This window comes from Tauraco erythrolophus, chromosome 24, assembly GCF_009769465.1.
Source record: "Tauraco erythrolophus isolate bTauEry1 chromosome 24, bTauEry1.pri, whole genome shotgun sequence".
Lineage (NCBI taxonomy): Eukaryota > Metazoa > Chordata > Aves > Musophagiformes > Musophagidae > Tauraco > Tauraco erythrolophus.
Genome location: NC_141488.1, coordinates 1,495,505 through 1,509,354, shown reverse-complemented (window position 1 = coordinate 1,509,354; position 13,850 = coordinate 1,495,505). Strand labels below are relative to the sequence as shown.

General features: G+C 63.7%; 1 protein-coding gene across 4 annotated transcripts in view; it reads right to left on the bottom strand.

The window, feature by feature from the left end:
- The window catches only part of FOXO6 (forkhead box O6), a 36,426-nt gene extending 22,885 nt beyond the window's left edge, over positions 1-13,541 (bottom strand). The window contains exons 1-2 of one of the 4 annotated variants that reach the window (XM_086626114.1): positions 13,432-13,511; positions 13,104-13,326 (exon numbers count right to left, since the gene is read on the bottom strand). In XM_086626114.1, coding sequence (XP_086482240.1) covers positions 13,104-13,166 — 63 coding nt within the window. In that variant the 5' untranslated portion in view covers positions 13,167-13,326; positions 13,432-13,511. Of the gene's footprint in view, positions 1-13,103 lie in introns of all 4 variants that reach the window. The other 3 variants (XM_086626112.1, XM_086626113.1, XM_086626111.1) reach the window with 3 other exon arrangements.
- Positions 13,542-13,850: the final 309 nt, after the last annotated feature.

The following is a 13,850-nucleotide window of genomic DNA, read 5'->3' as shown; positions in this document are numbered from 1 at the left end:
CCCTTGCTGCCCCGTGGCAGCTGCAGCACCCCACGTTTCATAGTCCCCTACCCCAAATCTCCCAGCACTGCACCCCGGTCTTCCCACAGCACTGTACCCCACGTCTCTCCATCATGGTCCCCAAACCCCAGCAGTGGGGTCACCCCCACCGAGCCCCACATGGTCACAGAGACATGTCCCTGCCTCCTGGGCACAGGCAGCAGGATGGGCACAGAGGTCCCTGCCAGGACCCCGCAGTGCATCCCAGGGGTACCCCCTGCGTCCCCCCATGCCAGGCCCCCACCTCAAAACCCACAGCTGCCACCACAAGCCCAACGCGGGGCTGCTGCTGCCATAAATCCTGCGGCCTGGCAGGCAGCCTCCCTGCACAGCCGCTCCTTGGCTGGTGTGCTCGGGCTCCAGGATGGAGCAAAAACAAGAGGGGGTCAGCCAAAAAATACGCACGGAGGGCGAGCGGATCCTACCGCCGGGATCCCATCAACGGGGCACAGGAAACCTCAGCCAGCCGGTGCCGGTGCGTGGGAGGACACCTAAGGACACGTCACTTGGAAGCCAGGGATGCTGTGCGGGTACCGGCAGCCTCGCTGAGGCTGTGCCCGCTGCCACCTGCCAGCACAGGGAAAGGGGGGGCACACATGTGCCCCACAGTGCTGTCCCAGTGGCAACGGGGAGGTGGCTGGACCCCCTCTGAGTAAGCATCTCCCCAAAATGACAAGCTGGAGGGGTCCATCCAGCACCTCCTCGCCCCATCCCCAGAGTGAGCCGAGCCCCCCGGCCTGGCTGGGTTAGCCCCCCCACCTCAGCCCAGCATCCGACACACCCGTCTGGCATTTTCTCAATACACCGAGGGCTGCTGCTTCGCCGCGTGCGTTTGCCACAGCGTTGCCAGCGGTGGAAAAAAACCCAACACCCTATTTGCAGGCTTGGCAGCGCGCGGTGGGAAAGCGGGGTGAGCGGGAGTGCTCGCCCGACGCCCCTCAACACCAGCATGGGCCAGGCAGCAGAGGTGTGCTGGGGACCCCCACCCCGTCACAGCAGAGGGTGCTCCCTGAGGGATGGCACTGCACCCCCACAGCCCTGGGGGGTGCACATCCCGCCCATGCTGGCATGCCTTGGGGTGAGGGAGGACAGGGGATCCCCCCCCAGGTGATGCTCTTTGCAGAACACAGAGGGGTCAGGGAGGCAGAGCTGAGCACACCGAGGCTCAAGGGCATCACCACCCATGTTCAGTCACCTGGGAAAATGGAGTTTCCCAGTGCCTGGGGTGCACTGGAGCAATCGGGAATACCACCAAAGAGCAGGTGGCAGCGCCCGAGCCGTGACTTCAAGGTGCAGATCTCACCAAGGACAGGATGCACGGGGCAGAGGGCAGGGGTCTGGCAGCTCTGGGGAAAGCCAAGCCCATGGTGTAGGGTGGAAGGGCATCCTCCTGCCTGCAGCCCCCCCCTGCCTGCACCTCCTGCCAGCCCCAGCACCCCCAGGTGAGCAGGGAGGGCCCGGTGGGTAGATGAGCTCCATGTATGGGGTGGGCTGGGTGGGGGTAGGAGGGAGGTGGGGTGCGGGTACAGGGTGTCCAGCAAGCACAGGTGGGTTTCTGGGTGTGTGGGTTCAGGGGTGCACAGTGGGTGTGGGTAGAGGTTTGCAATCAGCAATGTCTAAGTGGGGGTCTGGGCAGGGTGCAAGGTGCACAGGGCAGGGTTTAAGGGTGCAGGGTGCAGGGTACAGGGTGCAGGGTGCAGGTTTTGCAGTGCAGGATGCAAGGTGCAGTGTTTGGGGAGCACAATGCACAGTGCAGGGTGGGGGGTGCAGGTTCTGGGGTGCAGAGTGCAGGGTTTGGGGAGCACAGTGCAAATTTTGGGGAACAAGGTGCAGGATACTGAGTGCAGGTTTTGGAGCGCAGGATGCAGGCTTTGGGGAGCAGGGTGCAGGTTTTGGGGTGCGGGGTGGTGGCTTAGCATGGTGCAGGGCGGCACGTGTGGACACAGACCCGGCGTGCCTCGGGCTGACATTCCTGCCGCTCCCACCTCGCCCCGCAGCCGCCCCACACCCCGGCAGCTGCCCCACACCCCAGCCTCGCTGCTCTGCCTTGGCGCTCCCCGGGGACGCAGCTGACCAGGCCTGCCCAGCCATGCCCGGGCAGGCTGCGCTCCCTTTGCCAACCATGCCGGCCACCTGCCAAGCCTGGCGCAGCTCCCGTCGCCGTTGCACCCGTCCCAGTACCGTGCGCAGAGCCTGGGCACGTCTCAAGCTGCCTGGCATCATGCCCCCCTTCCCCAGCCCTTGCCCCGTTCCCACCTGCCCGCCCACTTCTGCTCTCCAGGGCTGCCCATGGAGCACGTGCCCAGCCGGAGCCGTGCGGGTTGCAGGCAGCTGCCTGAAAATGAGGCGCACCGGGAATGACTGGAGGGATGTGGTGGGACCTGGGGCCGGCACGGCGTTAGGTGGGCGACGGTGGGTCCCTGTGGGCAGGCAGAGGCACTGCACAGCCTCCGCACCAGTTTGAAGGGTGGAAATCCAGTATCCTCCATCCCGCTGCTTGGTACCCCCACAGCCCCGGGGCCAGGCTGCAAAGGGCATCAGCCGGGGGCTGCCGTCGTGCTTCTCATATTTGCCTTTAAAATATAAAATCCGGCGGGAAGTGGAGCAGCCCCACGGTCCCCATCGCCCGTGCACAGGGTCCGCGCTCCGCCGCCACGACACGCGCCCGGCGTCCCGCAAGAAATCAAACCGACGGGACCTGCGATTAACACCTGCGATAGAATCGAGCTGATTACAATAATTGGCATGATAATTGCATTACACCTAGAGAGGGGTGTAAGCAGAAAGCCCTGCGAAAGAGACTCTTTGTTTTTGCTTTTTTGTTTTCTCTCCAGCTCACAGGTAAGAGCCAGGAACGGGCAAACCCTCTTTTAATGGACTCTTAATAATGCTGTAATTTCCCTTTGCAGGGAAAGTTTTCCAAACAGTCAAAGATTCAAAACAAAGCAATGATTGTTCCTATTAGCATTAAATTCTACTCTGGGAGAGAGAATAAATCAAGCAAGGGGATTCAATTCAAAACAGAACTATAAAAAATCCAATAATGATTTTTTAATATTAATAAGAAAAATATATTGTTATGCACCCTTAGCATTTAAACTTCTAATCCAATCAGCGCAAAGTGCAGAGATAAATCACAGCCGCAGAGGAGAAGGGAACAACCATCAAGCAGGCAGCAATAAAATGCTGTCTTACATCCCTGGGACAGGCATAGGTTTGACAGTCTGATAAAAAAAAAAAAAAAAAAAAAAAAAAAAACCCGAAATTTATGAGCCTGTCGCTCGGCGAGCTCGTTAATTCCTTCCCTGCATCCCGCACGCGCTCTCCACCTGGGGCAGGGAGGGCGCGAGGGCCGGCTGCCGGCCGGGCGGGCCGCGGGCAGGAGATGACAGCAGGTCCCGGCTGCCCGAACCCGCTGGCACGGCGATGCGGAGCTGCCGACTTGTCCTTCATCCTGCCGAAACCCGCAGCCGCCGGCTCTCGGCAGCATCCGACCGGCTGTGCAGCGGGACGGGATGGTTCCCGGGGCCCTGCACCCGCAGGAGGAAGGAGCCAATGGATCTGCTGCTAAAGGAAGTCACAAACGTGGTCCCAAGCACGGTGCCAAGCACGGTGCCAGTCGTGGGCCCCCCAGCTCTCCCACCCTTAGTGGCTGCGCTGGGCATTCCTAATCCCGTGCCACCAAACACATCCGAGATCCCAGGCAGGCTCCAGGGATGCTCGACACCTCAGTGCACACACGGATGCGGTGCCCGCTCCTGCCAGCGCTGACAGATGCCAGAATGGAGTCAACGGTGCCCACACAGCCCCCGGGCCCCCTCCGCTCCCCGTCCCCGCACACAGAGGGGATGGCAGACTGCCCTCCCCATCGCATGGGAGGATGGGGAGCAGCGGATGGGTCAGGCGGAGCAGCTCCCCCCACGGAGCCGGCCGCCCCGCCGGGCTGGAGATGTGCCCCGTTTTGGCAGGTTCGCAGTCCAGGAATGATCCCAGTAAGGCTCCCGCGTCGTGCCAGCCTTGTTGAACTCATTCCAGGTAATGGCCCCACAATTCACCGCTGGGGCAGTCGGGTTATTCCCCTGATCTGTCAGCTCCGGCAGACGATGAGCAGCCACGGGGGTCAGCGACGAGCCCGGGCGAACAGCGAAACACCACGAAACGTGGCCATCAGGTCTCAGCTCCCCTCAGGTGTCCCCCCCCACCCCGAACTTCAGCATTCCTGCCAAAAAGCAGCTACATCCGATGGGAGGGAAATGCCGAACCCGTGGCAGCGGGAAGGGGGAGCAGCGAAACACCTGCAGCTGGCGGTCCTGGCCATGCGACAGCCGAGGACAAAAGACATCTCAGCCACGCAGGGAGTTCCCGGCCGTCTGGCAAACTGCTGACGCCACGAACCAGGGCGAGAGGGCATTTGGGGACAGGGGGACGGACACGCTGCTCCTGCTCGGGAGCACCCCGGGCCTTCGTTCCCACCAGCTCCAGCGGCTGAGCGCCGGGGGGAGGCTGACGGGGGTGACGGATTAGTCACAGCTATTACAGATCCAAACCTGACATGTCATGGAGCATTTCTGCTCCACTTTCGCTTCAGACGGTTTGGGCAGAGGGTCGGGGAGCAGGTGCCAGGCTTGTCCCCAGGCTCGCCAGCTCGGCACCGCTTGGGTCCTGTCTCAGGGTAGCAAAGCTGCTCCCCAGGGAATAAAGGGCACCCAAGCTCTCCTGGCACTTTGCAGTATGTTTTAAGGAGAGACAAAAGAAGTGATGTATCCCTGCACCGGCTTTTGGGCTCTCCTGCTGCCACCAGCCATGGCCAAGGTGACTGCACGGTCCTTGGTGTGCACTGACAAGAGGCACCGGGAGCATCGGGCTCAGTGGCTGGTCCAACAGACGGGTGGCCCAGAGGCTCAGCCCTCCGCTGCGGGGATGCCCAAGGGGGAACCTGCATCCCACCATCCCCGTGTTGCCCTGCCAGTCCTGCCAGCCCGGCTGCTGGATATGTCAGTGGTCCCTGGGGCGGCACCGTCACCAGCACATGGAGCTGTGATTGGAAAGTGCTTGGGGACGTAGGCAAGCAAGCAGTGCCACCACCCACAGCATTGCAAGGCTTTCCCACTGGATTTGGCATCCTGGCATGCAGCACTCACCCCCAGCACCATCCCTCAGGGACCTCGGCAGTGCCGAGGCTGGGCACGCACTGCAGACACCCGTCTCCTCCGTAACCCGGAGCTGGCCCAGGCTGCAGCCTCCTCCCAGTCCCGCAGGAGAGGAGCCAGACTCCCCCCGAGACACAAAGACGGCCCAGGGTGGGGGGGTGAGGGTGTCTGGCAGCACCAGGCTGCCCGACCGCGGGGCCACGGGCAAGGGGCTGTGGCTTCCAAGGAGGCACCCAGAGCCTGGCCGGGGTTACGGGTATGGTGTGGGCAAGCAAAGGGGGGGTTTGGGGAGGAGTGGGGGGGGATGCTGAACTTTTGAACCAGCAGGCAGGAGATCAGTGCATTACCTTAACGCGAGTTAAAAATAACCGTCTCGTCTCTTGAAATGAGCCTGTCTGCAATTACAGCTTGGCATGTCTGCTCCGGAGCGTCCCCGGGCTGGCACCGCGCCAGGTGGCAGGCGGCTCCCAACAACCCTCGCCTTTCTTCTCTTTCTTGGGGTTGGCTTTTTTCCCTTTGTTTTTTTCTTTTTGGGTAGGTTTTGTTGGGTTTTTTTCCCAGCAAATCAAAGGTGGCTGTTCCGCACCCCAGCTCACCCTCCCCCCCCACCCACAGCCATGTCTTCAAAAGCCCCCGCGGTACCCGCTGCCCCGCGGCGAGGCCACGTTGTCCCCGTTGGTCCCCAAGGACAGGGGCACGCTGCCACCAGCCCATCTCCCAGCAGGGCCGTGCAGCCCGAGGCGCGTCCAAGGGTCCTTCCCCGCGCTGCCCTTGCACACCCGACGCGCATCTGACTGCAACGCGTGGGCGCGAGCGCACGTGGGAGCGCGCGTGGCGAGCCCGGCGCACGTGCATCGCGCGTGCACGCGCACAGGCGTGCAAGGGAACACGTGCGAACCCAGACGTGCGTGCACAGGCGGTGGACGCCCTGCGGCACCGCTGCCCGCAGCGACCCGTGCTCTGCCCAGCCCTGCGGGCTGGCGCAGGTGAGGGTTTGCCTGTGCCAGCGAGCCCAGGCAGCAGAGCCGAGGCTGGCATGCCCATCCTGGCATCCCCCTGCATGCCGCCAGTGCCAGCACTCAGGGCTGTCTGGGAAACCTCTGTCCTCAGGGGACAGAGCGATGAGCCAGGCCGCGTCACTCTGCCTTGGTGAGAACAACGTGGTGGAGGCGGCAGGGATGGGCATCAACCTGTGCGCAGAGGGCCAGTGGGCAGCAAAGCCCGGGAGCCTCCCCGCTGCCAAGCCCTGGCATGATGCAAAACCATCCCTTGGGGTGGTGGGGGGTGCTGGGGAAGGCAAGGATTAAGCCCCCTCCAGAGAAAGCTGTCACCAGCCATGCAGATCCCAACATCACCCCGTCCTGCTGCTAACCCCCCAGAGCTGCCTGCCCCACTGCACCCACCCCACGGCACAGCCAGAGGTCCCAGGGGGGCTGGACACTCCACAGCAACAGCTCAGGATGCTTTGGGATACTGGAATATCCCTGCTGGGAGGGAAGGGGCCGGCCTGCTTTGGGGGTCTCCGTGCCTCCTCCTCCCAGCACCGGCTGCCTCTTCCTCCTCCTCCTCCTCCTCCCCACGGCGGGTGAAAGCAAGCTTTGTGCCGGGGCTTTCAGTCCTCCTGGCTGGCGCCTGGCCAAGGCACCACATAATAATGAACAGATGCTGTCCAAAATGAGCTTCAGCGGCAGACAGGCGAGCCTCTCCGCGTGTCCTTCCGTAACCCAAAGTGCCTTTCACCTCCGCGCTAATCAGGCACCTTCAGCAGGAGAGAGGAGCCGACGGGAAAGTGTTGGGCTAATTAAAAGTAATGCGATCGGGGAGCAGCCAGCCCACTGCCGGTGGGTGCGGGGGGGGGGGGGGGGGGGGGGGGGGAAGGCAGCTGCCTCCTCACAGGCAGAGTTGGGGTGTGGTGGGGTGGCAGGGCAAGGGGGAGACCCTATATCTGGCTCCAGAGCATCCCCACGGGAGACCCAAGAGCACAGCAGCAGTGGGGCTTGGGGCGGACCCCAGGGCTGGAGGGGGCAGCCTGGGGTTGGGGGGTCTGACCATGCCCAGACCCCACTGCGGCAGTGGGGAGCAGAGATTCCCTTCCTGCGTGCTCCCTGTGTGAGGACACAGTGGTGACAGTTGTCCAACCTCATGGGATCTCCTGCTGCCAGCAGCATCCCAGCAGGGATCCCACTGGGGTGGGAAGCCGGGCCAAGGAGCTCCAGCTCGCTCCCACATCGCACCTTGCCCGACCCACTGGGGCCACAGCCTCCCTGCAAAATATTGAAGAGGCTTTTTAAATACAAAGCTAAACACCAGGAAATTGGTTTCCCAGCCCAGGACGCTGGTGCTGCCATCCCAGCACCGGGCAAGTGGGTGGGAGGGATGCGCAGAGGGACCCGTGTGCGAGGACAGACGGAGATGACGCCGGGCTGCGAGCGCTCTTCTAGTCCGCAGGATCTTAACTGTAGTTTATATTCCAGCGGTTATTAAAAATAAAGGGGGAGAGTGTGGGGGGAAGCTAAGAGCAGAGCAAGCTGTTCATTTGGAGCCTCTCCCTTGGGTTTAATAAAGCCCCACTCACTGCTGTAGTATCATTTTTATGCTATCATAAAGCTGGACCATTTAGCAGGTTTGTGTTACTTCAGCAGTTAGCACCGCATGAAAAGCGATTCCAGAAGGGGGGGGGGGGGGGGGGGGGGGGGCAAAAAAAAAAAAAAAAATTAGAAGCAAGATGAAAACCTCCAAAAGGTTTTGGAGAAAAATGAGGTGGGAAGGAGGAGAGGAGCCCCGGGGATTCCTCACTACCAGCACACATCGCGGCGGCTTGGGGGAAAGCTCGGGCGAAGTCGGGGACAGGTGAGGAGACCCCCGCTCCGGCCCCGGGATGCTGAAGGGGCAGGTACCCCAGCCCGGCATCCCGGGGGACCCTGCCCGTGCCGTGGGAAAGGGTCGGGGGGGTCACTTCCCATCCCAGGGACCCCGCGGGCACCGCCTGGGGCCCGGAGGGCCAGGGCGGCTCAGCCAGGGGCTGTCTGGGGAGGAAGAAGAGGGGTTTCCCCGAGGTGAAGGAGCCGCCGGCTCCTCCCGGCCCCGCTCGGCCCCCCGGGACGGCCGGGCTCTCCCGGCCTCTCCGCCCCCGGCCGCGGGCAGCTCTCCGGGAGCATCGGGCTCTCGGCGCCGCTGGAAAAATCTCCATATATGGAGAGGACGGGAAAACAGGAGCCGAGCGGAGCCAAACCGCCCCAACGGGAGCCCTGACCCGCAGCCCCCGCGCTCAGCCCGGTGCCCCGCGGCCGTGCCCTCCACCGAGCCCCCCGGGGCCGGCTGGCACCTGCGCTGCCAATCCCAGTGCAAATGGGGGCGAGCCCACCGTGCACCCCCAGAGCCACGGCACTCCATAACTCCCTCCTTTGCCACTGTGCCACCCTCCCCCACGGTATCACCCGCTCCCTCGCTGGCGCCCTCTGCAAGGGGAAAGTCGTCCCCATTAGTCCCAGGCACTGGTTTCGATCCTCTCCAGCCGCACTGGGCAATGTCCCAGGCGGATGCATTAGCCCCCATCAAAGAGGGGATGGGCAGGGGCTCGGGCAGGGGGTGGCATCAGTGACAGAGCCACGAGCAGCTCCCTCAAGGATGCTCTTACTGTGCCCGGTGAGGTTGTGCTCCGGGACAGAGCCACGGCTCTGCCCCCCTGGCCATAACTCAGGGATCCCCATGCCCAGAAGGGAGGCGAAGCACCCCAGCACACCCCGAACCCTTGGGCAGCAAGGGGCACTCAGACCACACTCCCACCCAAACACTCTTTCCACCCCTTTTTCTCCCTAATTCATTGCCATCCTGCCCTGCAAGGGGAAGGCGGCACTTGGAGGAGGGGAGAGGGTATGTCTGCATGGCAGCCCCCAGTCCCCAGCACTCCCAGCTCCTGGGGGCTGGCAGGACCCAGCAGCCCCAGTCCCCTATGCCAGGAGCAGCCACCGCACTACCGACCCAGCGATATAAAGGAGGAGGAGGTGTAGGGGAGGGCTGGGAAATTAAGGTTTTCAGCGCTGTCAGAGCCGCATCAAACAGGCATCCACCAGCTGATTGCTTGATTGTTATATTTTGGATGTCAAACCGGAGCAAGCAGAAACCTTTAAAATGCATCAGTGCTGCTGTCTTTTTGACGGAGGGTGTTGGTTTCCCATTAACAAGTGGAAAGCGTGAGCTGGAGCAGAAAACTTCAAGCGCTTTGGAATTGATAAAATAACAACTCTCTAATTAAGCAGAACTGTCAGTCAACGGGCGCCTGCTGCCCTGCATCGGGAAGCAGCAGCAGCAGCTCCCGGTGCACGAGCCCAACGTGCCGGCCCAGCCCGCTGCAGCACGGGGAGCACGGGGGGGATGCGTGTCCCAAGCATCCCCCCTCCCCATTAGGCAGGGCTGGGTCCTGGTCTCAATGCTGAGTACAGCCAAGGTGTTTAGATACTGTGCCTCAGTTTACCTTGCCATAAAACTACGTAATGCAACCCGCAGCTTCGTGGGGAAGGAGAGGCCTGACACCCCAAAACGCACTCCGTGCCAGCATCCTTCCCCTCAGAGAGAGAACTAACCAGTCTGGGAGACCATATTCCCAACAGACACATCGAACACCACAGCCAGGTGTGGGTGCAGCATCCCCACAGCTGGCTAGATGCGGGAAGGGGTCGTGCTGGGAAAGTCCCCCCAGTGCTGGAGCAGGGCAGGACGGGGTTGGAGAAATCCTACCGGGCCACCAGCAGCACAGCCAGTGCCCCATGGGGATGCTGTGCCCTCAGCCAGGCTCCCAGACCTCCGTCGTCCCGCTTTCCCTGGCACAGGAAGGCTGTGAAGGAGCTAATTAAAGGAGCAGCCCATTACCCAAGACCCCCCTCCGACACCACTGTGCTGGGTAATGAAACGCTTTAAATCCGCCATGCTTCTCCCAGGCCTGGGGCAGGAGGGACGTGGCATCTCCAGGGGCTCTTTAATAAGCCGCCAGCAGCTCGTTACCACAAAATTGACTGCCCAACGCTCCGGTGCTCCCTCGGCACCAGGAGCTGCCAGCCTGCCCCAGGGAAGGATGTGCCCAGGGGGTCCAGGGGACAGCCAGGAGGGACATGGGACTGTGGGGAAGGTGTTTAACCCCTGACATGCTGGTGTCCGATGAGACCCCTGCATGCCGCTTCTCACCCTGGGCTCTTGCCAGTCCTCGTGCCCCCAGTCCCAGCTGGGCATCGGGCATCCACAGCATCAGGACAGGCCCAGGGTGCAGGCGGGTCAGGCAGGGCGTTTTGCTGGGCAGTCCTTAGCCTTCCTGTCTGCCCTGCGGCCAGCCGAGTGCTGGGCTGGGCTGGGAGGTTTAAGCCACAGTGCCAAGGCAGGGGCAAGGGGGGCGGCCAGGAGGGAGCAGGTGGCGGCAGTGCAGCTCGGGCAGCAGAGCCACAAGCCCGCAGCACAGGGGAAGATAGGCAGAGCCACGGTGGAGCTACTCTGACCCAGAGATGGGCCAGGAAGGTGGAGATCATCCCATCCCAGGGTGCACCCCGGTGAGCCCATCTGAGCGAGCAGCCCCTACAAACGCCCCTTTGTGCCCAACAGCAGCTGGACCCTGAGCCTGTCCTCCCCCCTCACACATGATGCATTACGAAGCCTCCAGGGACACAGCCCCCTTGAGAAAGCCACCAAACCCCATGCCAGGTGGCCGAACTCCACTGGCAGCACCCCAGGCAGTGCCAGTATGGGGATGCAGGCCAGGCACCATTCCTACCCCAAGGAACAAGGGACACCAGGAAGGGTGCAGAGGGCAAGGGACAGGGCTGAATAACCCACGTTTCTCCCACACGCTCCCTGGTGGAGGCTTTGCTGGGAGAAGATGTTGGACCTCCCGCGGCTCTGGGACACATCAGGGGACCCACCGGGTGACAGCTGACATGGGGAAAGGCCACTGCTGCTTTCCCAAGAGGATGTCCTCAAGGGTCGTCTCTGCCAGGATGGATGCAGGGAGGCGACGCTGCCGTCACAGCCTGTCCTCGCCCAGGGGCCAAAAGCCAGTGCTGGCGTAGGCGGGATGGGAAGCCTGTGCCACCTTGCACACCCACACAGACACACCCGCGTGTTGCCACTGTCCCCTGTGCAAGCCCTGGCATGCCCAGAGAGGGCACGGGTCACTCCTCCGTCCCGCGCAAGCCATGGGTGGATCAAACCCCAGCATCCGCCTGCGACAAGGACGGCTGCTGGCCCTGCCGTCCCCGGCCGGGATCCTTCCCACCCAGGGAGGGTTTCGCTTGATGGCGTTGGCTCACGTGCCAGTGCCTGAAGACATGAGAATGCCCCTTCCCCACTTCTGCCCGGCCATGGCCAGGCATGTAAATTTGTTCACAGCTCCATCCCTTCGCCCTCACTCCCCTGGGCTGCCCTTCAGGGACGCTCGGCTGGGGGGATCCCCAAGCATCCCACACCCCAGCGACACACACGGCTGCCTGGGAATCCCTTCACTTCTCATCCCAGCCCTCCCAGTCACCAGTCCAGAGCCCTGACAAACCTCCCCAACACGTCCCAGGCCCCATCGGTGCGTGCCCCCCACTGTCCCCAGCAGCTGTGAGCCTTGGGGAGAACCTTCTCTGCCAGCGCGTGCCCAAGGCCATGCAGGTCTCACCCCAGGTGGAGGTTTGAGAGGCCCCCACGCAACCACCACCTCCTGCCACCTGCACAGCCCCCAGTGAATCTCCACACAGGGGGACACCAGCTGCCCCCTGCCCACCCATCACGAGTAGGGCAAGGCAGAGAGGATACCGAGGACACCCAGCCTCCACGCTACACCAGCTCCCACGGCCCGGCCACAAGTGCCACAGACAGAGTCCGGCCTCCCTGCCCCAAAAGAACCCCGTTTGCACCCAAGAAGGACCCCCTCAAGGCGGGCCGGGTCCGGCCGCCTCCAATGGAGCCGGGGCACGCCGTAGCGGGACCGCAGGCTGGTGTTAGAGCCCCCGAAAGCTCGTTACACACTAATCACACTGGAGGTGACAGGGCTTAGGGGAGGGCTTAAGAGAAACCGTCTCCTTTTTACTGACACCATCTGGACACAGCCGATCTCTTCCCCCTTCCCAGCGCGGAACCGGGCGAGCGTCTCCCGGAGGGGCAGGGGCCGGTGTGACCCCCCGCCAGGACCCGGCACCCTCGCCCGGTGCCGGGACGGTCGGTGCGATGCATCGCCCGGTCGCATCGAGCGAGGAGGGGGGGAGAACTGCCCGCGCCTGGCATTTCCGAGAAGCCCCCAGTGCCAGCCGGGAGCGGAGCCGGGGAAAGCCGGCGCGGGGGCCGTGTGCCGCCTGCGTGGCCCCCCAGGAGGGGGACGCGGCCCCTGGGGAAGGCGGGGGTGAGACAGGGGAGACGCACCGGGGAAAAGCCAGCCCGGAGACACCTGTTTGGGGACAGCCCTCCCCCTCCGGCTGTCCTCTCGGGCACGCCGGGAGCCTGCCCGGCTGGGGGGGCCGCAAGCAGGGACAGGCAGAGCCGTTGGCGGGAGGATTGGTATTCACCGTAGCCCGGTGCTCGCAGGGCAGCGGAAGAGGCGGCCGCGACCCCCCCGCCCGCCGCCATCCCCTCTCCCCAAGCGCCCCGGGGAGGATGGCGGCACCGGCGCTCCGGCTCTGCCGTGCCCACTCTGCCCGAGCCCGGCGGGCGAACCGGGGACGAGATCACCCGGGCTCCAACGCGCAACGCCGCGAGGCACCGGCTCTCCCCAAAACTTGACCGAGCCCCTTCCCCCCCCCCAGCCCTCCAACCACGAGGAAAGCGGGGATCCCCCAAGCCCCCAGCCAGGGCCGAGCTCCGGCTGCCCCAGGGGAAGCATCCAAGCCCCGGCGCGCCTTTGGGAGCAGGGGGGAAAGTTGTGCTGGGGTTGGGGTCGGGGGGGTCAGGTACCTTCCAGCCGGCGGAGCTGTTGCTGTCTCCTTTATCCTTAAAGTAAGGGACGTATCGCACCATCCAGTCGTAGATCTGCGAGAGGGTGAGGCGCTTCTCGGGCGAGCTCTCGATGGCTTTGGTGATGAGGTCGGCGTAGGAGAGGTTGCCCCAGGCGTTCCTCCGGGAGGTCTTGGCCTTGCGGAGCTGCCCGACGTCCGCGCCGGGGGGCGGCAGGGAGGCGGCGGTGGCGGCTCTGCGCTCCGCCGGGGCCGCCGCGTTCTCGGCTCCCTCCCCGCCGCCGGCCGCCAGCGCCGGGGGTCCTCCCGCCGCGCCCCCATCCTCCTCCTCCGCCGCGAAGTCGGGGTGGGGGAGAGGCCAAGTGCAGGACCGGGGCCGGCTCTGCGGCTCGAAATCCGGGTCGATCTCCACCTGATGCGCCTGGAGCTTTTCTTCCATGGTCCCCTCCCCGCCGCTCCCCCCCACCCCCCTCCAAAACAACCCCCTTCCCGGAGTTACTGTCGGTTTCCACCCAAAAAAAAAATACAACAAAATCAAAAAACCCAAAAACACGAGAGGGAGAGGAGTGCGAAGAAAGGCTCCAAGCTCGGATGGAGGGGGAGAAGGGAAGGAGGAGCCGCTCCGTGCGCCCGGGTCCTGGAGGGGCGCAGGCGGCGGGGGTGCAGCCCGAAGTCCGGCGGAGCTCTAGGAGGCGGCTCTGCCCGGCTCCGCGCCGGGAAACGGGAGACTAACGGGAGAGACGAGCCG